This window comes from Neovison vison, chromosome 3 (genome assembly GCF_020171115.1).
Source record: "Neovison vison isolate M4711 chromosome 3, ASM_NN_V1, whole genome shotgun sequence".
Classification (NCBI taxonomy): domain Eukaryota; kingdom Metazoa; phylum Chordata; class Mammalia; order Carnivora; family Mustelidae; genus Neogale; species Neogale vison.
In genome coordinates this window covers 95910049-95937030 of record NC_058093.1, presented here as the reverse complement: position 1 = coordinate 95937030, position 26982 = coordinate 95910049, and the positions used below count along the sequence as shown (strand labels likewise).

At 36.0% G+C, this 26982-nt stretch overlaps 1 protein-coding gene across 3 annotated transcripts in view; it reads right to left on the bottom strand.

Annotated features, from left to right (window-relative positions):
- Positions 1-26982, bottom strand: part of ZRANB3 (zinc finger RANBP2-type containing 3) — a 326079-nt gene that overhangs the window by 123436 nt on the left and 175661 nt on the right. For all 3 annotated transcript variants that reach the window (XM_044242580.1, XM_044242582.1, XM_044242581.1), the window contains exons 5-6: positions 23579-23810; positions 20260-20345 (exon numbers count right to left, since the gene is read on the bottom strand). In XM_044242580.1, coding sequence (XP_044098515.1) covers positions 20260-20345; positions 23579-23810 — 318 coding nt within the window. The remainder of the gene's footprint in view (positions 1-20259; positions 20346-23578; positions 23811-26982) is intronic.

Here is a 26982-nt window from a genome sequence, read left to right as displayed (position 1 = left end):
TACAAGAATTCAGTAAAGTGTCAGGATATAAAAATCAATGCTCAGAAATCAGTTACAAATGGTGTTGGGAAAATTGGACAGCCACATGCAGACAAATGAAACTGGACCATTTCCTTACACCACACACAAAAATATACTCAAAATGGATGAAGGACCTCAATGTGAGACAGGAATCCATCAAAAGCCTTGAGGAGAAGACAGGTCACAATGGCAGCAATTTCTTCCTAGAAACATCGCCAAAGGTATGGGAAACACAGGCAAAAATGATCTATTGGGACTTCCTCAAGATCAAAAGCTTTGGCACATCAAAGGAAACAGTCAGCAAAATCAAAAGACAACTGACAGAATGGGAGAAGGATCTGCAAATGATGTATCAGATAAAGCTCTAGTATCCATAATCTATAAAGAACTTATCAAACTCAACACCCAAACAACAAATAATCCAATTAAGAAATGGACAGAAGGTATGAACAGATATTTCTGCAAAGAAGACATCCAGATGGCCAATAGACAACTGAGAAAGTTCTCAACATCACTCAGCATCAGGGAAATACAAATCAATATCACAATGAGATACTACCTCACACCAGTTAGAATGGCTAAAATTAAGAAGTCAGGAAACCAAAGATGTTAGCGAGGCTGCGGAGAAAGGTGAACTCTCCTACACTTTTGGAGGGGATGCAAGCTAGTGCAGCCCCTCTGCAAAACAGCATGGAGGTTCCTCAAAATGTTGAAAATAGAGCTACCCTACAACCCAGCAATTGTACTACTTTTTACCCTAAAGATACAAATGTAGTGATCTGAAGGGGCACGTGCATCTGAATGTTTATAGTAGCAATGTCCACAATAGCCAAACTATAGAAAAAACCTAGATGTATTTTCTATTCATCATCAAAACATCAAACCTAGATGTTTTTTCCATTCATCAATAGATGAATGGATCAGGAAGACGTGGTGTGTATATATATATACCACGGAATGCTACGCAGTCATCAAAAGAAATTTTGCCATTTGCAATGACCTGGATGGAATTAGAGAGTATTATGCTGAGCAAAACAAGTCAATCAGAGAAATCCAATTATCATATGGTTTCTCTGATACGAAGAATTTGAGAGGAAGGTAGGGGGCTTGGTGGGTAGGGAAGGAAAAAATGAAACAAGATGGGATTGGGAGGGAAATAAACCACCAGAGACTCTTAATCTCACAAAATAAACTGAGGGTTGCTGGGGGGATAGGGTGGTTGGGTTATGGACACTGAGGGGAGGGTACGGGCTATGGTGAGTGCTTGATATGTGTAAATCCAATGATTCACAAACCTGTACCCCCGAGGCAAATAATACATTATATGTTAATAAAAATAATTTAAGGAAAAAAAAGAGTAATGTCCAGACATAAGCACTTATGTTACTAGGTTGAAAGAGAATACTTACTATCACTAGAATTAAAAAAACCTAAACAAAGGCATATTTTTATAAAATTAAAGATTAACCATAATAAAGGACAATCTATGAAGCTTCCAGAATGGGGAGGCATATTCATATACATGAGACATAGAAAGGATCAAAAATGAGAATGGTGTTGTGATTTTTTTTTTTTAATTTAAGATCTATTCATTTATTTGAGAGAAAGAGAGAGCACATGAGCAGGGAGAGAGGCAGAGGGAGAGAAAGACAAGGAGAGTGCCCAGTTAGCAGGAAGCCAGAGCGAGTGATCAATCCCAACACTCTGAGATCATGACTGAGCTGAAATCAAGAGTCAGATGCTTACCCAACTGAGCCACCCAGGTGCAGCAAGCATTGCGATTCCTTTTTTTTTTTTTTTTAAATGATTTTATTTATTTATTTGAGAGAGAGACAGAGAAATCAACAGGGAGTATGAGCAGGGAGCCCCACATGGGACTTGATCCCAGGACCCTGGGATCATGACCTGGGCTGAAGGCAGACAACTTAACCAACGGAGCCACCCAGGATAAAACCACCTCTATGGCTAAAACCATAACTGAGCCACCCAGGCATTCATGCATTGCGATACTTGATAGCAACCTTAGTAACAGAGGCAATGAAGAACAAACCTCAAAGTCTAAGGAACAATGATTTTCAACACAGAAATCTAAAATTATCTATTTAGAGATTATCTAGAAGCAGTCATACAAGAATTCAAAAAGTTTGCTTTCTATGCACTATTCTTAGGAAGGTGTTGAGGGTTATCTTTCCAGAAAACCAAGAAATATTCCAAAAGGAACCAAAGAAAAAAATGTACAAAATGATCCTGGAACACCTTCTCACATCAGATACTAAGAAAGCAATCAAAGCCTACTAGCATTGTTTCAAAAGCATCCTGCTGAAAATGGTCCCATTTATTAAAGGTGGAACAATTTAATCATCAATAAATATAACAGATGAAGTGAATTGAAAAAAAATGAGTTATAAATAAAATTCTCAAACACTCAACAGACTAAGATTACAAAGTAAATTCCTTACACTGATAAACAGCATCTATAAAAAATTGTGAGAACTATACACTGGAAACTACACAGCACTGTAGAAACAAATTAAATAAATAGAAAGACATTTCTCTATATTAACTGGGAAGAGGTCATATTATTAAAATGGCCCAAGTCCCTCAAATAATGTGAACTTAAGCTGAACTCTTTGCAAAAATTAACAAGCTAATCCAAATATTCAGATTAAAAATGCAAGGGTTAGAGAACGGCCAAAAACTCCTGAAAAATAAAAAAGTTAGAAGGCTTACACTTACCAATTTAAAAAATGAAAATCCTCATTGGAAATCATTAGAGAACGTTCGTCAAACAACTTGCTCTTTCGAAAACTAATAAATAAGAGAAAGTAAGCATTTTCCCTGCTTTTTCTAATTAAACTGAATGAATGAGTTTCCAAATAGTACATAAAGGGAGGTTTTTCTCTATAGACCTATGTCAGCTAATAAATAAAGGAAGAGTAATAGGTTACAGATCTTTTGTAATGCCTAAAGAGTTAATAGATCAAGTACTGAATGTTGACAGCTACTAACATCACAAAAAAAGAGGTCTTAGATATCATGACCCTCTAATGGAAGAACACAACATTCCTATAAAAAAAGAACTTCCAAAAAACTGAAGTCCCTAAATCTAAATACTAATATAGAAATAAGAGGATAGAGGAATATATTAAATAACATCATAGGGATGGAAGCAGCAAAATCCAGGTTATAGTAATAAATTATTTTATTCAACAAATTGAAAATAAAGAAATAAGACAACAGAAGGAAACCCTAGAGATTAAGAGAGACTTAACTAGAGGGATTAAGGGAAATTCTTAACATTTCTAAGTTCTGAGCTGATCCAAACTGATCCAAACTGTAGGGGTGAAGACAATTTAAAAAACTTGCAAAAGACAATTAAAATTTGAACATCTACTGGATTTTTTTGACATTAAAGACTGAGTATTGTTTAATTTTTATGTATGATAATGAGATTCTAATTACTTGGTTTTTTTGGGAGTCCTTACTCTTTACATATATATTGTGAAATATTTTATAGGTAAAAGGGGATGTGTAGGTTTTCCTTCAACACAACATGGTGAACGTACATGGGAATACAGGCATACACTGCAGATCCTGAGGGTCTGGTTCCAGACCACCGAAATTAAAGGAAATTGCAATAAAGCAATAAAGAGAGACAAATTTTGGTTTCCACTGCACATATAGGTGATATTAACAGTATTCTGTAGTTTATTAAATGTGCAAAAGCAATGTGCCTAAAAAACAACATACATAGTTTAATTTTAAAATACTTTATTATTAAAAATTACTAACTGTCATCTGAGTTTTTAGCGAGTCATAATCTTTTTGCTGGTGAAGGATCATCCTTCAATGATTATGGCCGCTGACTGACCAGGATGGTGGTTGTGGATGGCCTGGTGGCTGTGGCAATTTCTTAAAATAAGACAACAGTAATGTCTGCCATATCAATTCACTCTCCCTTTCACAAATCATTTCTCTATAGCATGTGACACTGTCTGATAGCATTTTACCCAAAGAACTTTCAAAATTGGAGTTAATCCTTTCAAAGTAAGCTCCTGCTTTACCAACTAAATCTAGTTAATATTCTAAATCTTTTCTTGTCATTTTAAAAATCTTCACAGCAACTTCACTAGGAGTAGATATCATCTCAAGAAACCATTTTCTTCATTCATACATAAGAAGAAAGTCCTCATCCATTAAAATTCTATGTGATTGTAGCAAAATTCATTACATCTTCTGGCTCCACTTCTAATTCTAGTTCCCTTGCTGTTTCTACCACATCTGCAGTTACTTCCGCCAATGAAGTTTGAACCCTTCAAAGACATTCATAGGGTTGGAATCAATTTCTTACAAATTCCTGTTCATATGGATATTGTAAACTCTTCCAGTGAATCATGACTGCTCTTAATGTCATCTAGAATGGTAAATACTCTCCAGAATGTTTTCAGTTGACTGCTTGGATCCATCAGGGAAATTACTGTCCATGACAGTAATACCCTTAAAAAATGTATTCCCTAAACAATTCCTTAAATAAAAAGACTTCAGTGTCAAAATTATTCCTTGATCCATGGGCTGCAGGACGGATGTTGTATTAGCAGGCAAGAAAACAACATTCATCTCATTGTACATTTCTTTCCATCAGAGCTCTGGGGGGGCCAGGTGCATGGTCAATGAGCAGTGATATTTTGAGCTGCATCTCTTTCTCTGAGCAGTAGGTCTCAAGAGTGGGCTTAAAATAGTCAGCTAACTATGTGGTAATCAGATGTGCTATCATCCAGGTTTTTCTGTTCCATTTGCAGAACACAGGCAGAGTAGATTAAGCATAATTCTTAAAGGCGCTAGGATTTTTGAAATGTAAATGAGCACTGGATTCAACTTAAAGTCACCAGCCATATTTGCCCCTACCCAGAGAGTCAGCCTATCCTTTGAAGCTTTCAAGCCAGGCATAGACTTCTCCTCTTTAGCTATAAAGTCCTAGATGGCATCTTCTTCAATAGAAGTCTGTTTTGTTTACACTGAAAATCTGTTTTTTAATGTAGGCCCCTTCAATAATGCTCTTAGCTAGATCTTCTGGAGAACTTGTTGTAGGTTCTACATCAGCACTAGTGGTTACCCTTGCACTTTTATGTCCTCGAGACAGCTTTTGAACCAGCATCTGCTAGCTTCAGACTTTCCTGCAGCTTCCTCATCTCTCAGACTTCACAGAATTGAAGAGAGTTAAGGCCTTGCTCTGAATTAGGCTTGGTTAAGGGAATGGTGTGGCTGGCTTGCCCTTCAGTCCAGACCACTGAAACCTTCTGCACACCAGTAACAAGTCTATACTGGGACATGTGGGTGGCTCAGTCCGTTAAGCGTCAGGCTCAAGTCATGATCCCAGTGTCCTGGGATGGAGCCCCAGGTGGGTCTCCCCACGCGGCGGGGAGTCTTCTACTCCCCCTCCCTCTCCCTCCTGTTTGTGTTCGCTCTCTCTCAAATAAATAGATAAAACCTTAAGAAAAAAGTAATACGGTAATTCTGCTTTCTTATCACTCCTCTGTTCCCTGGAGTTTCACTTTTAATTTCTTTCAGGAATATTTCCTTTGCATTCACAACTTGGCCAACTGTGTGGTGCAAGAGGTCCAGTTTTTAGCCTTCTCAGCTTTTGACATATCTTCCTCACTAAGCTAAATCATTTCTAGCTTTTTATTTTTATTTATTTTTTTAAAAAGATTTTATTTATTGTATTTGACAGACAGAGAGCACAAGTAGATAGGGAGGCAGGCAGAGAGAGAGAGGAAGGAAAGCAGGTTCCCTGCTGAGCAGAGAGCCCGATGCGGGGCTCGATCCCAAGACCCTGGGATCATGACCCGAGCCGAAGGCAGAGGCTTTAACCCACTGAGCCACCCAGGCACCCCTCTAGCTTTTGATTTAACGTGAGAGACATGCAACCCTTCCTTTCACATGAACACTTAGAAGTAAGGTTGCTAATTGGCCTAGTTTCAATATTATTGTGTCTCAGGGAGTAGAGAGGCCCAAGGAAAGGGAGAGAGTTGGAGGAATAGCTTGTCAGTGGAACAGTCAAAACACACACAATATTTATCAATTGCTTGTCATCTTACAAGGGCTTGTTTTATGATGCTTCAAAATAATTACAATAGTAATATGAAAGATTCCTCATCATAGATCACCACAACCAAGTATAATTATAATGAAAAAGTTTGAAATATTAAGAGAGTTACCAAAATGTGACACAAACACATGATGTGAGCAAACGCTATTTAAAAAATGGCACTGATAGACTTGTTTGGGACAGGGTTGTCAAAAACCTTCAATTTGTAAAAAATGCACTATCCATGAAGCAAAATAAAGCAAAGCACAATAAAATGAGGTATGCCTATATAGCTAAAGCAAGACTAGCTATGAATTAATAAATATTCAAGCTGATGAAGAGCACATGTGGAGTTCATTATACTATTCTGTCTACTTTTGTATATACTGAATTTTTTCCATAAAAAATATTAAAAAGAGGACTAGAAAATAAAGGAAAAAACAAAAGTCATAGAGTCCAGAAATTTTGGAATGCAATATAGCAGAATGGCAAAAGAAAATTCAGGATGACACATGTGCACCTATGTCCATAGAAAAAGCAGTTGGAATTAGAGCAGAACAGAAGGTTGTAAGAAAGTGGTCTCCAGGCATATGAAAAATAATTATTTTATGTGCTCATCTGACATCTTGGAAGTTGACAGATTTGCTGAAGTCTTTGAATAAAAAAAATTGTGATTGCTTTATTGAAAACCAGAGATGGAAAAAAGGAAATAATTAATTATAAGATTAAAAGTTGATTGGGAAAGAAACAGTCAAGTACTTAATCTTTTACAGAACAATATTTAATTTATTTAGCCCATTTTTTCTATTTATTTAGTGAATCACATACACATGGACACCGTTATCAAATAATTCAAACACCAGAAAGAGAATGGAAGAAAAATAGTGACAAAGGGTGTTTCAATTACTACTCTTTCATTTTTTTAGTTTTGTGATTTGGACAAGGGACTTAACCTTCCCAAAATTTCAGTTTACTCATCTATAAAGAGGATGTACCATCATCATCCATGTAGAATTGTTGAAAGAATTAAAAATAATATATCTAAAATATACAGCTAATAAAAAGATATATTTTAGTTACTGATATAGAAAGCTATTCTAAAAATAGTGTTCAATGAAAAAGCACAGTACCAAAGGGTATGTATAACATGGCTCTATTTATTTAAAATTGCCTACCTATCTCCCTCTTTTTGTCTCTGTCCTTGCTGACCTAAGCAGAGAAATTACCTAACGGGAAAGTTATCAAAACACACTTAGTAATGGTTATTTCCACATAGTGAGAATTCAGTTACTTATTACTTACTTAAAAAACCTTTTCTTGTTTGATCTGTTAAAATAATCATTTTTCCAAAGCAATATACTATCTTTAAATTAGTAAAAGTAAAGGACAATAAAACAACTGAGAAAGACAATGTTAAAGCATGATCGGGTATGTTAAGTGAAATTAGCAGATGAAAGGGGCGCCTGGGTGGCTCAGTGGGTTAAGCCTCTGCCTTCAGCTCAGGTCATGATCTCTGGGTCCTGGGATCAAGCCCCACATTGGGTTCTCTGCTTGGTGTGGAGCCTGCTTCCCCCTCTCTCTCTGCCTGCCTCTCTGCTTATTTGTGATCTCTCTCTCTCTCTCAAATAAATAAAATCTTTTTAAAAAAATTAGCAGATGACAGCATTACATACAGGCTATAAAGAAAAAAAGAAAACAATTTACTTGTAGTATATTTGATTATTTTTTTGTTCCAGTTTTATTATATAGTATTATACGATTTTTTGTCGTATTTTATCATGTGTAAGTTCTTACTCATATTAAGCCAAAATCTACCACCCCATTAACTTTCATTCACTGATAACAGTTTTGCCCCTGAGGCCACAGAGACAAAAGTCTAATTCCTTTAAAAGATGACAGATCTTTAAATATTTAACGACTTGCTCCTCCAAGCCCTCTCCTTTTCAAATCCCTATAGGCTTCATAAGATCAAGCACTATGTCTTACTCATCTTTATATTGCCAGCAAGTCTGAAATAATGTCTTAAATATAGTAGGCAATCAATAATAAAGGCATTTGTAGAGATGAATATGAAATACTCTCACTATTCTTGTCACCTCTTCCCAGATATGTTTTCATTTGTTAACATGATTCCTACGATATGACTTTTAGGTTTCTTCTCAGTTCCTCACATTCCTTATCTTCAATGACCTTCTAAAACTCTCTTCCAACTGTTCCATTCCCAGGACTGTAAAAGTCCTGAAAACCAGCTCTACATGGTAAATTCAGCCATTGCACTCTGTACTGTCCCACTCTTCTTGCCCTCTTGTTCATTTGTACCCACTGTAACTTCACTACCACATCAGGACCTTTCCGTCATGACCATACCCACAACATCCTTCCTGTCTTTATGTCCTTCCTCACCTTGTTTGGATTTCCCTGCTCATACATTACATTTCCTTTTATTAATATCACATAATTTCCTTGTCCATCAGCCCATGCATCACAAGTTGGTAGCAAAAGTCTTGAACAGACCCAACCAAAAGCCTTTCCTAAGACTATACCCACACTGCTGGGTGTTGCTGGGAAAATCATACCTTTGAGAGCACTGGTTAAATCTAAAATTTCTGTTCTCAAATGGTTACTTGGTACTGCTGCCAATTCTATCACACTCACCTCATGATCTCATTCTCTCTTTCAGCAATATTTCACACTGTCAATGCTCCTCAAACATTCAATTCTCTACTTTTCCATTTCTCTAAATACATAATTGTCTTTTCCATTCCCCGAAAAAAACAAGTCATCATATGCAAACTCCCTCAACTTCCTGTCGCCCCAGAAACTATGGATATTCTCCATAATACCATGCTGCCATAAGAAATTATTTATGTAAAAAACAATGTGTATGTTTATACTATCCAGTATCTGGGTAAAAAATATGAATTCCTTGAAATTGCACACAATTTCTGTGGAAAAATTAAAAAACTACCTATAGTTTTTAGAAAAAAGTGAGTGAAAGGGAGATTTTTAAGCATATACTCAGATAGATTTAGAAGGCTGAACAATGTGAAAATGTTCTTAAAAAATAACAAACCAGGGGCGCCTGGGTGGTTCAGTGGGTTAAGCCTCTACCTTCAGCTCAGGTCATGATCTCAAGGTCCTGGAATCGAGCCTTGGGCTCTCTGCTCAGCGGTGAGCCTGCTTCCTCCTCTCTCCCTCTCTGCCTGCCTCTTTGCCTAGTAATGATCTCTGTCTGTCAAATAAATAAATAAAATCTTAAAAAATAAAAATAAAATAATTTAAAAAAAACCCAAATTTGTACATCTAGTCATGTTTGTGCCTTTCATGTTTTAAAATCCCACGATGAGAGGCTAGGGGGCAGGAGTTACTGTTAATTGTCTGGGATGATGAATAAGTTCTGGAGGTGGATGGCAGTGATGTTTGTATGACAATGTGAATATACTTATAACACCTTCCAGTGCCTTCTTACTGCTATTCTGATGAAGAAAAAGACCCCATATAACATGACGCAGGCCTAACACCATTTTGTCCTAAGACTCTCTTCTATTAGTTCAAGAATATTCATATGACCTAGACAACTTTTAGTTTCTCAAAGGCCTAGCAGACTCTGGTTCTCAGGCTGAGCATACAAATTCCTCTTTCTGGAATGCAAATAGCTATCACTTACTCACAGGATGCCCCTTCTGTCCCCTGTGACTTGATAGTTCACTCTTTTAAACCCTGCTGTAACACCCTTGACACTTCTGCATTTACCACACTCATCACAACCATTATTATCTAGTTAGTGTTTGACTTGAGAACACAGTGAAGGTTGGAACTATGTAGGTCTTATTCTCTAGTGCATATCTGATGCTTAAATAACACATGGCATGGAAAATAACAGATACCCTTTAAATATTTTTTGAATGAATGGATTAATCAAAATTAAACCATATTCCAGATGTAGGTTAAACAATGAGTGGAACAGAACCATCCCTTACTCTGAATGTTAACCTGAATAATACATCCCAATATTACTTTATTTTTATTAGTTTTCACAGTTGACTTCAATTTAGCCTAGGGTTATTCAAAACCAGAAGTCTTTTTTAACTAAATTAGTGATAAAAGGTGAGGATTTCTTAAATCCCTTCCACACAAGGCAGACTTTCCAAGTGCAATATTTGTCCTATTAATTTTTATCTAATTATTTTTCAAACTTATCTCTGCCATCCAGTATACTAACTATTTCTCTCAGATTTGAGCCATTTGCAAATGGAATAGACCTGCCCTCTATTTAGCCCATGGATAAGACCATTATATGTGACAGTGCTGAGGACAAAGTAGTGCAATTCCATAAGAGACATTTCTTGAAGCTGACATGACCTATTAATTAACACTTTTGGAAAATGGCTATAAATACCTTTAATATGTATTATCATTCAGCATTTCCCCCTCTCATAAAAATTTAGACAACTATTTCTCCTAAGAGGTGGAAATGGCACAAAATAGCAGCAGTAAAGAAATTTTAATTTTCATAAAAATCTGCTGAGATATTCTTAACCTTTAAGCATGACATCAGGGAGGACAAATTTGTCTTCCCATCGCATGCCTTTTGAAGGTGGATGCTGATAACAGAATGCCTCACTGGATTAGCTATGTATCCTCTTTTTCTGTGTAAAAGAACATTTATTAAAGTTGCCATTCCTGAGGTCTTTCCTATTGTCAGGAAACGTGAGAAAAAAATGCAAGATGAAGTCAAATATTAGGCAAATCATTTAATGTTACCAGGTAATAATCATGTTGCCAGGTAATAAAGTGGGGGTGAGGAGGATTGGGTGATCTGTAAAGTCTTTCTTAGCTCTGATGTGCTAATGGTTGACAACTGAATGTGCTGCTTTATCCAAATAATATTTGCATTTATAGCATCCTCTAAATATAATGCAGTAGAGTGAATGATGTAAATAATTATGGACATGGGATGTTCTGGTTGAATAATATTTTCTTTGTGTCTCTCAAATCAAACCAGATAAATAGTTACCTATAACCTAGACTTCTCATCTCTAAGTCACATTTGTATTAGTATACTTCTGTTTGATCATGTATGTATGAAATAAACCTTATAAAGTTGTACTTTTGCTTAAGCTTCATTTAACTTCATTTGGATACAGTCATGATATTTCAAATATAAAATATGGGTCTAGAACTGAATAACTAACCATAATTTGCTTTCTACAAAATTATAGTGTGAAAATGACATCTTGAAAGGAAAACATTATGGAAAAAATTTAACATTTCAAAGCAACTTAAAATGCCAGGAAGTGCCTTGATCTGAATCAGAGTCTATGATACCATACTGGTTTGAAGGTAATGAAGAAAAGGAGTAACGTAAAAATTTTTTAAATGGAATCTGGAAGAAAATATCTTTTGAGAAGCATAATAATAATCTTGAAATGGTTTCCTCTCGTAAACAGAAAAAAGAACACAATCTCCCCCATCATAAATCATTTCCAAAATATAAATTATTCTTTGAAACAGGATGTGTGTTGATAATCAAGAAAGGGACAATCATACACTTCTATTGTCATATGAAAGTAAATCAGAAAAGATGGAATGCTTTCTGATCATTTAGGATTTCCTACTCTCCAAGGATAAATTCAACTAATATGTTTGTTTTATATAAGCAAACTTTTGGCATTTATAGTCTGCAAAAATTGTAACAAAAAGCTTCCTAACAATATGTAGGATCATGTCTTTTTGGCATTATATCTTAAAACTATTTATTATTATTTGTGTATAGAAAGACAATTTATTCTTTAATAGTAACTTTGTTCTAGGACATCTTAATAAATTCTCTTTTGTGCAAAAGAGAATCCCCTCAGGTCTTCCAAATAAACAATATTAGCTGAAAATAATGATAATTTTGCCTTTTTCTTCCTAATTTTTACCTTTTTTGGAGGTAACTGAACTGATTAGTGCTACCTGAATAAAATAAACTGTGATGCCAATGAACATCCTTGCTCCGGATTTAAAGTTTCATATGATACAGTGACTTTGAGTATGGAACACATAAACACATATACCTTAAGATGACTAAAAACCACATATTCATGGATTGGAAGAATTGATCTTGTTTTAATGTCCACACTAAACAAAGCAATCTATGGAATCAATATAATCCCTACTACAAACTAATGATATTTTTCGCAGGACTAGGATAATCCTTTTTTTAAAAAAAATATTTTATTTATTTATTTCACAGAGATCACAATGGGCAGAGAGGCAGGCAGAGAGAGAGGAAGGGAAGCAGGCTCCCTGCTGAGCAGAGAGCCTGACTCAGGGATGGATCCCAGGACCCTGGGATCATGACCTGAGCCAAAGGCAGAGGCTTTAACCTACTAAGCCACCCAGGTGCCTCAGGGCTAGAATAATCCTAAAATTCATATGGAATCACAAAAGACCTGGAATAGCTAAAGCAACCTTGGAAAAAAAAAAAAAGAATAAAGCCAGAGGTATCACAATAATACCTGATTTCATGATATAATACAAAGATACAGGATTCAGAGAATATGTCACTGGCACAAAAACAAACACATAGATTAATGGAATGGGATAGAGAACCCAGAAATAAACCCATACTTACATGGTCAACTAATTTATAACAAAGGGGACAAGAATATATGATGAGGCTAAAGACAGTTTTTTCAATAAATGGTGTTATGAAAACTGGACAGCCACATGCAAAAAAAATGAAAATGGACTACTTTCTGAAACCATACACAAAAATAAAATTAAAATGGATTAAAGACCTAATTGTGAGACCTTAAACCATAAAATTCCTACAAGAAAACAGAAGCAGTAATCTTTCAGACATCACTCTTAGCAACACATTTATGGACTGTCTCTTTAGGCAAGGGAATAAAAGCGAAAATAAACTATTGGGACTATACTAAACTAAAAAACTTTTGCAAAGCAAGCTATCAACAAATAAAAAGGCAACTTGGAGAATGGGGAAAGATATTTGCCAGTGATATAGCCAATAAGGGTTAATATCTACAATATATTAGGACTTACAAAACTCAATACCAAAAAAGCAAACAACGTGATTAAAAAACGGCCAGAGGATCTGAACAGACATTTTCCCAAAGAAATACATATAGCCAATAGACACATGGAAAGATGCTCAATCAACATTACTAATTATCAAGGAAATGCAAATCTGAATGTGCTGCCTTCTCCAAATTATATTTGTATTTACAGCTTCCTCTACATATAACTCAGTCAGAATGGCTAGTATGAAAAGAAATAACAAGTGTTGTCAAGGATGTGGAGAAAAGGAATCCCGTGCGCACTGTTACTGGGAATGTAAATTAATGCAACTGCTGTGGAAAACAATATGGAAGTTCCTTATAAAATTTAAAAAGAGAAATAACATTTGATCCACCAATTTCATTAGTGGGTATTTACCCAAAGAAAACAAAAACACTAATTCAAAATATACATGAACCCCTTTGTTTACACTAGCATCATTTACAATAGCCAAATTACGGAAGCAGCCCAAGTGTGCACTGATAGATAAACGGATAAAAAAGATGTGGTATATAAATATAAGAAATAACCATCATCCATAAAAAGGAATGGTATCTTGGCATTTAAGACAAAATGGATGGACCTAGAGGGTATTATGGTAAGTGAAATAAGACAGAGAAAGAAAAACACCATATGATTTAACTTATATGTGGAATCTAAAAAAAAAAAATAAATGAACAAACAAACAAACAAACTAAACACAATCTTAAACACAGGGAATAAACTGGTAGTTTCCAGGGTGGAGTCGAGGTGGGGAAGTTGAGTAAAATAGGTAAAGGGGATTAAGAAGTAGAATTTTTCAGTTATAGAATAAATAAGACATGGAGATGAAAAGCACAGTATATGGAATAAAATCAATAACATTGTAATAACGTTGAATGGTGACAGATGGTCACTACACTTACTGTGGTAAGCACTGAGAAATGTACAGAATTGTCAAATAACTATGTTGTAGACCTGAAATTAATTTATCATTGTATGTCAACTATACTTCAATAATTTAAAAATTATAAATATTATAAAAGGATGGATGTTGAATTTGATCAAATTACATCTCAGCATATATGAAGATGATATAATTAAGTTTTTTCCTTTTCATTAGTAACGACTATATTAATACATTTTCTAATATTAAACTGTACTTGCTGATATGACTTACATTTGCATCTGGTTAACATTAGGTCTTTCACGAGTTTCCAGTCTATATTACGGATTTCTACGTTTATAATTTTAAGTAAAAAGGCCCCTTTTTTTGGTATGATATCTGATTTTGCTATCAGTGTTAAATGCCTTCATACAAACAATATGGAAGGACTCTTTCTATCTCTTGTGTTCTAAAGCCCTTAAAAAGCATCAAAACATACTAGGGTTACTTTAAAAAGTTGTAGAAAGGGGGGCGCCTGAGTGGCTCAGTTGGTTGAATGACTGCCTTCAGCTCAGGTCATGATCCCAGACTTCCAGGATCGAGTCCTGCATTGGGCTCCTAGCTCCTTGGGGAGTCTGCTTCTCCCTCTGACCCTCTCCTCTCTCATGCTCTCTCTCACTCATTCTCACTCAAATAAATAAATAAAATCTTAAAAAAAAAAAAGTTGTAGAAATGATAAAGGAAAACACACACACACACACACACACACACTCTGGGAAAAATGTGAGGGACTTTTATCATAGACAGAGAGCTGATTTCTATATTATATAATATATAGCTGTCCTAAGGGCAGCTACGGGGAAGAGATTCCTTATGTACAAAGGAGGTTCCATCAGAATAACATCAGACCTGTCCACAGACCTAGCAAGCTAGAAAGGGCTGCAAGACATATTCAGGGCACTAAATGAGAAGAATATGCAGCCAAGAATACTATCCAGCAAAGCTGACATTCAAAATGGATGGAGAGATAAAGAGCTTCCAAGACCGGCAAGGTTTAAAAGGGTATGTGACCACCAAGCCGGCAATACAAGAAATATTAAGGGGGCTTCTATAAAAGAAGAAAGAACCCAAGAATGGACATAGAACAAAAACTTACAGAGACAATCTATAGAAACAAGGACTTCACAGGCAACACGACGTCAATAAAAACTAACCTTTCAATAATCACCCTCAATGTGGATGGCCTAAATGCTCCCATAAATCAGCATAGGGTTGCAGACAGGACCCGTCCATATGCTGTCTACAAGAGACACATCTGGAACCTAGAAATACAACCAGACTGAAAATGAAGGGATGGAGAACCATTTTTCATGCCAACAGGCCTCAAAAGAAAGCTGGGGTAGCGATTCTCATATCAGATAAATTAGATTTTAAGCTAAAGACTGTATGTAGTCAGAGATACAGAAGGACACTACATCATTCTTAAAGGGTCTATCCACCAAGAAGATCTAACAATTGTAAATTGTAAATTGTAAATATTTAGGCCCCCAATATGGCAGCAGCCAACTACATAAGACAACTGTTAATCAAAATAAAGATTTATATTGATATGCATACATTAATCATAAGGGATCTTAACATGCTACTCTCAGAAATAGATCATCCAAGCAGAAAATCGATAAAGAAACAAGAGCTTTGAATGACACATTGGACCAGATAGACTTCACCGATATACACAGAATATTCCACCCTGAAACAACAGAATACTTACTCTTCTCGAGTGCACATGGAACTTTCTCAACAACAGACCACATACTGGTTCACAAATCAGGGCTCAACTGATATCAAAAGACTGAGATTATTACCTGCATACTCAGACTACAATGCTTTGAAACTGCAACTCAATCACAAGTAAAAGTTTGGAAGGAATTCAAACACTTGAAAGCTAAAGACCATCCTGCTCAAGAATGTTTGGATCAACAGGAAATCAAAGAAGAACTTAAACAATTCATGGAAACCAATAAGAATGAACACACATTGGTCCTAAACCTGTGGCATATGGAAAAGGCAGTCCTAAGGGGGAAATACATAGACATACATCCAAGCCTCCCTCAAAAAAACTGAAAAATCCTGAATACACCAGCTCTCTTTACACCTTAAGGAACTGGAAAATCAACAACAAATTAAGCCAACCCCACAAACAAGAAGGGAAATAATCAAGATTAGAACAGACACCAATGAGTTAGAAACTAGAGATATGGTAGAACACATCAATAAAACTAGAAGCTGGTTCTTTGAAATAATTAATAAGATCAATAAGCCACTGGCCAAACTAATCCAAAAGTAAAGATAGAGGACCCAAATTAATAAAATTATGAATGAAAGGGGAGAGATCACAACTAACACCAAAAAAATAGAAACAATCATCAGAAATTATTATTAACATTGATATGCCAATTAGTTAAGCAACCAAGAAAAAAATGGATACATTTATGGAAACCTATAAACTACCAAGACTGAAATGGAAGAAATTGACAACTGAATAGACCAATATCTACTAAAGATTGAAGCAGTGATCAAAACCTCCCCAAAAACAAGAGCCCAGGACCTGACAGATTCCCTGGGGAATTCTACCAAACATTCAAAGAAGAAATAATACCTATTCTTTTGAAGCTGTTTCAAAAAATAGAAACAGAGGGAAAACTTCCAGATCCTTTCTATGAAGCCAGCATTACCCTGATCCCCAAACCAGGCAAAGACCCCATCAAAAAGAATAATTTTAGACCAATATCCCTGATGAATATGGATGCCAATATTCTCAACAAGATCCTAGTTAATAGGACAGAACAGTACATTAAAAAGATTATCCACCATGACCAGGTGGGATTTATCCCTGGGATGCAAGGGTGGTTCAAGATTCACAAATCAATAAGTGTGATAAAACAAATTAATAACAGAAGAGAGAAGAACCACATGGTCCTCTCAATTGAGGCAGAAGAAGCATTTGACAAAATCCAGCATCCATTTCTGATTTAAACTCTTCAAAGTATAGGGGTAGAGGGAACATTCCTCAATTTTATAAAATCTATCTATGAAAAACCCACAGTGAATATCATTCTCTATGGGGAAAAGCTGACAGCCTTCCCTTTGAGATCAGGAACACGACAAGGATGCCCACTCTCACCACTCTTGTTCAACATAGTACTAGAAGTCCTAGCAACAACGATCAGATAACAAAAAGAAATAAAAGGTATTCAAATTGGCAAAGAAGAAGTCAAACTGTCTTTGCAGATGACATGATATTTTATATGGAAAACCCAAAAGACTCCACCCCTAAACTACTAGAACTCATACAGCAATTCAGTAATATGGCAGGATACAAAATCAATGCACAGGAATCAGTTGCTTTCTTATTCACTAACAATGAAAATACAGAAAGAAATATTATAGTACTATAATACTATAGCTATAATGCTATATAATATAATGCTATAATACTATAGCACCAAGAACCATAAGATACCTGGGAATAAACCTAACCAAAGAGATAAAGGATCTGTACTCAAGGAACTACAGAACACTCATGAAAGAAACTGAAGAAGACACAAAAAGATGGAAAAACATTCCATGCTCTGGATCGGAAGAATAAACATTGTTAAAATGTCTATACTGCCCAGAGCAATCTATACGCTCAATGCCACCCCGAATAAAATTCCACCAGAATTTTTCAAAGTGCTGGAACAAACAATCCTAGAATTTGTATGGAACCAGAAAAGTATCCGAATTGCCAAGGAAATGTTGAAAAAGAAAAAACTGGGGCCATCACATTGGCTGATTTCAAGCTTTACTACAAAGCTGTGATCACCAAGACAGTATGGTACTGGTAAAAAATAGACAAACAAGTGGAACAGAGTTGAGAGTCCAGATATGGACCTGCAAGTCTTTGATCAAATAATCTTCGACAAAGCAGGAAAAAATATCCAGTGGAAAAAAGACAGTCTCTTCAATAAATGGTGCTGGGAAAATTGGACAGCTATGAATAGAAGAATGAAACTTGACCATTTTCTTACACCATACACAAAGATAAACTCAAAATGTATACAAGACCTCAGCGTGAGGCAGGAATCTATCAAAATCCTGGAGAACATAGGCAGTAACCTCTTTGACCCTGGCCACAGCAACTTCTTTCAAGACATGCCTCCAAATGCAAAAGAAACAAAAGCGAAAATGAACTTTTAGGACTTCATCAAGATCAAAATCTTCTGCACAGCAAAGGAAACAGTCAACAAAACAAAGAGGCAACCCAGGAATGGGAGAAGACATTCATAAATGACACTATAGACAAAGGGCTGATAGTCAAGATCTATAAAGAACTCCTCAAACTCAACACTCAAAAAACAGATAATTGCCTCAAAAAATGGGCAGAAGACATGAACAGACACTGCTCCAAAGAAGACATAAAAATGGAAAGCAGACACATGAAAAAATGTTCATCATCATTAGCCATCAGGGAGATTCAAATCAAAACCACAGTGAGATACCACCATACACCAGTGAGAACGGCCAAAATTAAACAGACAGTAAACAACAAGGGTTGGAGAGGATGCAGAGAAAGGGGAACCCTCCTACATTGTTGGTGGGAATACAAGCTGGTGCAGCCACTCTGGAAAACAGCATGGAGGTTCCTCAGAAAGTTGAAAATAGAGCTACCCTATGTCCCAGCAATCGCACTACATCTTTACCCTGAAGATACAAATGTGATCCAAAGGGGCACGTGCACCTGAATGTTTATAGCAGCAATGTCCACAATAGCCAAACTATGGAAAGAACCTAGATGTCCATCAACAGATGAATGGATAAAGAAGATGTGAGATACACACACACGCGTGCACACACACACACACACACACACACACACACACACAATGGAATACTATGCAGCCATCAAAAGAAACGAAATCTTGCCATTTGCAATAACCTGGATGGAACTAGAGGGTATTATGCTGAGTGAAATAAGTCAATCAGAGAAAGACAATTATCAATATTATCTCTCTGATACGAGGAATTTGAAAGACAGGGCAGGGGGCTTGGGGATAGGGAAGGAAAAAATGAAACAAGATGGGATTGAGAGGGAGACAAACCATCAGAGACCCTTAATCTCACAAAACAAACTGAGGGTTTGCTAGGGGGTAGGGGGTAGGGATAGTGTTGTTGGGTTATGGACATTGGGGAGGGTATGGGCTATGTTGAGTGCTGTGAAATGTGTAAGCCTGATGATTCATAAACCTGTACCCCTGGGGAAAATAATACATTATATGTTAATAAAAATAATTTTAAAAAAATTAAAAATAAAGCTACCCTATGACCCTGCAATTGCACTACTGGGTATTTACCCCAAGGATACAGATGTAGTGAAAAGAAGGCCATAAGTACCCCAATGTTCATAGCAGCAATGGCCACAAACATCGAACTGTGGAAAGAACCAAGATACCCTTCAACAGATGAATGGATAAAGAAGATATGGTCCATATATACAATGGAGTATTATGCCTCCATCAGAAAGGATAAATACTCAACTTTTGTATCAACATGGAGGGGACTGGAGGAGATTATGTTCAGTGAAATAAGTCAAGCAGGAAAAGTCAATTATCGTATGGTTTCACTTACTTGTGGAGCATAAGGAATAAGGAGCATAAAGAATAGAAGGAAAGGAAAAGTGAATTGGGGGAAATTGGAAGGAGAGATGAAGCATGAGAGACTGTGGACTCTGAAAAACAATACTGAGGGTTTTGGGGGATTGGGGAGATGGGGTGAGCCTGGTGGTTGGTATTAAGGAGGGCACGTATTGCATGGAGCACTGGGTGTGGTACATAAACAATGAATCTTGGAATACTGAAAAAAATTTTTTTAAAGATTTATTTATTTATTTGAGAGGGAGAGCGCACAAGCCCAAGGGGTTGGGGTAGAGGGAGAATAAGTTCCCCCTGCTGAGCAGGGAGCCTCATGTGGGGCTCGATCCCAGGACCCTGGGATCATGATCTGAGCCCAAGGCAGACACTTAGCCGACTGAACCACCCAGGAGCCCCACAAGATTTTACTTGAAGAAATTATTCCATAGCTACAAGTTTGAAAAGCACTGGAGCCAAGAATGACTAATAAAACCCTTATGTTCACAGTAAATATGTAAGAATTAAAATTTATAGAAAGTATTTTGTCATACCTGATATGTGCATTACAGTATCTTTTGGCATACTCAGTCCACGTTCCAAATTTTTGAGGAAAGAGAGCTTCAATCTGCATGAAAAGCTGTAACAATACAAGTGTTCTCAATATGTAGCAATATTTTCAAGTAAATATTATCACTATGATAAAATCTAGTTAAAAAAATAGCAAATAGTAAAGTCTCCTCCTTTTCCTCCATCCACCCATCTCTGCCATCCCATTCTTCAAGGGTAACTGCTATCTATACTTTTCTCTAGTATACATTTATATATTTTGCATGCCTACATAGGGATATGTATATATTCTCTTTTATTCACATGAGGATGATATTATACATATAAAACTATGATTCTGTCCCCTAAAATATGTCTTAAACATCATTAGAGTACATCTATTTTTACTTAGTTTTGAAAAGTACCTAAGCAATGGTATTAGTATAATAAAGCACCATTTAAAGACTCATGGCAACCATTATTACACAGAAGTACTATAAGATATTTAAACAGTCTCTTGATCATGGACATATAGGGTATTTCTAGCTTTTATTCAATTATAAAAGTTAATAACTTCAGGTAAGTCTATGCGTGTGTATGTGTGCATTCATATATATGTAGGTATACGTATATGTATCTACATCTCATTTATCAATCATTTATCTATTTATCCATCCATCCATTCACCCACTCACCCACCCACCAATCTATATTTCCATAAGAGGAGTCCATAGGATATATTTTCAGAAATGAAATAGGAGGTTTAAAATACATGCTTTTTGAAATTTGATGGATGCTACTGTGCTATATACTGTAAAAAGCAGGTCCCACCAATAGCATCATGAAATCTTTTCATTTTTATAACTTGAGCGGTTGCACATAGTAGTGTCTCACTGTTATTTTAGTATACCTTTTTTGAAAGAGCTGCTTTAGTGAGAAACAATTCATATACCACTTTCATTATTCACCTTTGTAAAGTGTACAATTCAATGACTGTTAGTATATTCACAAAATGCCTCAATCACCACTAATTATTTTTATAAATTTATTTATTTGACAGAGAGATCACAAGTAAGCAGACAGAAAGAGAGAGAGAGGAGGAACAGAATCCCTGCCGAGCAGAGAGCCCAATGCGGGACTTGATCCCAGGACCCTGAGATCATGACCCCAGCTGAAGGCAGAGGCTTAACCCACCCAGCCACACAGGCGCCCCACCACTATCTAATTCTTAAATATTTTTATCACAACAGGAACTCCATACCCATTACTAGTCATTTCCTATTCTCCCTCTCCATCACTCCTGGCAATCACTAATCTAATTCCTATTTCCATTACTTTGCCTTTCTGAATATTTCACATAAACAGAATCCTGTAATATGTAGCTTCTCTGTCTGACTTCATCACTTAACATAATGCTTTCAAGATTCACCCATGCTGTAGAATGTATCAGTATTTCATTCCTTTTTATAGCTGCATTTTCATTATCTATTCATTAGTTATGGACACTAGCTTCTTTCTACTTTTTGGATATTATAAATAATGCTACTATGAACATCCGTATATAGTATTTTTGTGAATGTATGTTTTCAGTTCTTTGTGTATAAACTTAAAAATGGAATTTTACATCTTCTGGTAACTCTATTTTTAACTTTCTAAGTAATTGCCAGTATGTTTTCCAAGGAGTGAAATTTATAGCTATATATGTCTCTAATAAAAAAGAAAAAAAGATGTCAAAACAATTATCTAACTTTCTACCTACGACACTGGGAACGAAAGAGTACACAAAACTCAAAACAGACAAAAGGTATAACATAATAAAGACTAGAATGGAAATAAACAATACAGAAAATGGAAAAACAACAGAAAAAATAATCAATGAAATCAAATAATTGGTTTTGGAAAGAACAAGAAAATTGACAAAATTTTAGCTTAGACTAACCAAATTAAAAAAGAAACAGAGAAGAGACTCAAGTTACCAAAGTCAGAAATAAAAGAGGGGACATTACTACTAACCTCACAGAAATACCAAGGATTATAAGGGAATATTATGACCAACTGTATGCTAATAACTTAGATACCTTAGATAAAGTGGAAAAAAACATAAAGTGTCAAAATGACTCAACAAGAAATATACAATCTGAATAGACATATATTCAGTGAAGAGACTGAATGATTAATTTTAAAACTATCCACAAAGAAAAACTCAGGCCCAGATGGCTTATCCACTAAATTCTACCAAACACTTAAAAAAGAAGTAATACCAATGTTTCATAAACTCCTTTTAGAAAAGGAAAGAATACTTCCCACCTCATTCTGTGAAACCAGTATTGCCTTGTTACCAAAAACAAAGATAAAACAATAAAACTACAGATCACTCTTGTGAATATACACACAAAAATCATCAACAAAATGAAGCAAAGTGAATTCAGAAAAAAATAAAAAGAATGACATACAGTCAAGAGAGATTGATCATGGAATGTAAGGCTGGTTTAACATGTGAAAATGAATGAACAAAATATACCCTATCAATAGCTATCTTCCATGGTTTGTTTACTAATCAGTAATAAAAATGGCTATTGTATGTTGAGTGCTTACCATGTGCCAGGGCACAGAGAAAGATACTTTCAAATCAGTATATCCTTTAACTCTTAAAACCCTACAAGACAAAAAGTACGTTTTTTTCTATGACTCAGTGTCCATTAACAAAAAGGGCTTCTCTAAGGTTACAGCGACCCTTACAGACTCATAAGAATTTCATCCACCATTTCTTCTTTCCAACCCTTTAACTACTCCATACTCTACATAGCTCTTAGAGTGAGACTTTGTGCTCAGTGTGGACCCCTAAGCAGGGCTCATCCCACAACCCTGAAATCATGACCTGAGTCAATACCAAGAGTCCAATGCTTAACTGACTGAGCCACCCAGGCACCCCTCAAACATGTACCTTAAAGTAAACGGGAAACAGAAGGAAGTTCTCTAATGCAATGCTAAGATACAAAATGGATTAAATTCCAATCCTAAGGAGCTTATAATGTCAAAGAAACTGGATAAATGAAGACTAAAAGCATATGAGAATCCACAAGAAAGCAAATGTGATTATTACACATGTATACTAAATATGAAAACCTTATACTGAAAGTAAAAACTTTTTTTATACATGCACAAGCACAGGTAAGGTTCACATGTAAACAGAAAAAACAATCATAGTAAAAGATGTATTTTATCATTAATAACCATCTAGAAATTCCCAGTGATTTTTTTTTTTTTTTTTTTGGGTGGGGCGAGAGATTCTTTCTTTAAGCCAAAATTTAAGGATTTTAATACCTCTTCAGGTCGTCCCAAAGCTGGAGTTCCCGTAAGAAGAATGGCTCGTTTGGCTTTCTGTATTATTGGCAATAGAATCTTGCTGCGGGCTGCATTCCTGGACTTCATGTAGTGTGATTCATCCACTATAACTACTTCGAACTTCTGAGTATTCAATGCATCTATCAGAGTCTCTGCATCTGTGGTTACAAGACCATAACCCAGAACTGTCACTTTGCCAGTCGATATTCTCCTAGAAAGAAAAAGTATCTATGTAATTTAAAAATATTAATCAAGTAATCAAGTTATCATAAAGCAACTCTTTGGGAGAAAGAAAATAAGGGGAAACGTAAAAGAGATGGTATTATACCGCTAAAATTAAAATTCTCTTAAGATTTGACAGTTTTCAGGTTTGATTAACCAGAATCTAAAATTTAAAGTTTTGGTTAACCAAAACTAAATTTTGGTTAAATGCTCTTTGGAAGAGTTTGACATCCACAAAGCCACATTTTACTAGGATAAGGACATTATTCTCTAAGAATATTTATTTCTAGAATCATGGATAAAAGGGATACTTAAATATTAGCTGACTATTCATTGAAGCCTTCCCACAAAGAAGATAGCAGTATTTTTCAAGTCTGGTGCCACTGGAATTTTGAAGACAATACTTAGTATTGCAGGGCTGTCCAGTGCACTGCAAGGCATTTCATATTCCTGGACTGTCACATTAAAGGCCAGCAGAGTGCGTGAAATTGTGACAACAAAAATTCACTCGCTGAAGGGTGATCCAAAGCATGGGAATGAGGAGTGGAGGATACAACTTTATGCGATCATTGGCCTAAAGAGATTGCTCATATTTTGAACTACTTAATTACTCCTATATCTATAGTATTTTATCCCAGACTGTAATGAAATTATTCAGGTACATATATATCTCCTTTGCTACCTCATAAAACTGATGAGGACAAAGAATGTGTCTTACTCGTCTTTGTATATATAGTGCTAGGCTCCTAATCAGTTTGTGGAATGAAATAACTAGATAAATAAATGCATTAATAATAAAACACATTACTGTTGCATTTTCTGTATCACAAGTAAAAATATAAAGGCTAGAGCCTTCTTCTGCAGCTCTGTACCCCTTAAGAGAAATGGCAGAGCTCCTAAATAGTACGACATAACAATTGCATTCAAAAATTTTTAAATTTATTTATTTTTAAAGTTTTAATTCCAGTGTAGTTAACATACAGTGTTATATTAGTTTCAGGTATACAATACAGTGATTCAACAAGTAATTATCAAGGTACGAGTTCTCTTTTTTTTTTTTTTTAAGATTTTATTTATTTATTTGACAGAGAGAGATCACAAGTAGGCAGAGAGGCAGGCAGAGAGAGAAAGGGAGAAGCAGGCTCTCTGCGGAGCAGAGAGCCCGATGCGGGGCTCGATCCCAGAACTCTGGGATCATGACCTGAGCCGAAGGCAGAGGATTAACCCACTGAGCCACCCAGGCGCCCCAAGGTATGAGTACTCTTAATCACCTCACTTATTTCATTCATCCACTTAAACCTACCTCCCCTCTGATAAGCTTCTGTTTTTTCTTTACAGGCAAGAGACCATTTCTTGGTTTGTCTCTTTTTTCTCTCCTTATTCACTTGTTTTGTTTCTTAAATATCACATACAAGTGAGATCATTGATACTTGTCTTTCTCCGATTGGCTTATTTCACTTAGTATTATAATCTATAACATTGCAGGTTGGTATAAATGCAAGATTTCATTCATTTTTATAACAGAACAGTATCCCATTGTATGTGCACATATATACACACACCACACCCTCTTCATTCATTCATCCATCAGTTGGCACTTGGGCTGATTCCATAATTTGGGTATTGTAAATAATCCTGCAATAAACTAGGAGTGCATATATCCTTTGGAATTAGTGGTTTCATATTCTTAGGGGAAATACCCAGTAGTGCGATCATATGGTAGTTCTATTATTTTATTTATTTAAATTCAACTTAGTTAACATAAAGTATAGTATTGGTTTTAGGCATAGAATTTATTGATTCATCATTTATATATAACACCCAGGGCTCCTCCAAAAAGTGTCCTCTTTAATGCCCATTACCTATTTATCACATCCTCCCAGTCATCTCCCATCCCTCAAGCCTCAGTTTCTTCTCTTTATTTAAGACTCTTTTATGGTTTGCTCCCTATCTGTTATCTTATTTTGTTTTTCCTTCCCTTCCTCTATATGTGCTGTTCCTTAAGTTCCACATATGAGTGAAATCATACAGTATTTTTTCCTCTGACTCATTTTGCTTGCCATAATACACTCTAGTTCTAGCTACGTTGTTGCGAATGGCAACATTTCATTGTTTTAGATTGCTGAGTAATATTCCATTGTTTATACATATCACATCCTCTTTATCCATTCATCAGTCAGTGGACATTTGGGCTCTTTCCATAATTTGGAAATTTTTGATAGTGCTATTGTAAAGTTAGGGTGCATGTGCTCCTTTCAATTAGCATTTTCATATCCTTGGATAAATACCTTGTAGTGCAATTGCTGGGTTGTAGGGTAATTCTGTTTTTAACCTTTTGAGGAACCTCCATATTGCTTTCCAGAATGGTTACACCAGTTTTCATTCCCACCAACAGTACAAAGGGGTTCCCCTTTCTCTGCATCCTCAACATCTGTTATTTCCTGAGTTTTTTATTTTAGCCATTCTGACAGGTGTCAGGGTGGTATCTCATTGTGGTTTTGATTTGTATTTTCCTGATGGCAAATGATGTTAAACATTTTTTCATGTGTCTATTAGCCATCTGGATGTTTTCTTTGGAAAAGTGTCTATTCATGTCTTCCACCCAATTCTTTTTTTTTTTTAATCTTTTCAATTTATTTATTTTAAGAAAAACAGTATTCATTATTTTTTCACCACACCCAGTGCTCCATGCAATCCGTGCCCTCTATAATACCCACCACCTGGTACCCTGACCTCCCACACTCACGCCACTTCAATCCCCTCAGATTGTTATTCAGAGTCCATAGTCTCTGATGATTCACCTCCCCTTCCAATTTACCCCAACTCCCTTCTCCTCTCTAACACCCCTTGTCCTCCATGATATTTGTTATGCTCCACAAATAAGTGAAACCATATGACAACTGACTCTCTCTGCTTGACTGATTTCACTCAGCATAATCTCTTCCAGTCCCGTCCATGTTGCTACAAAAGTTGGGTATTCGTCATTTCTGATGGAGGCATAATACTCCATAGTGTATATGGACCACATCTTCCTGATCCATTCGTCCGTTGAAGGGCATCTTGGTTCTTTCCATAGTTTGGCGATCGTGGCCATTGCTGCTATAAACATTGGGGTACAGATGGCCCTTCTTTTCACAACATCTGTATCTTTGGGGTAAATA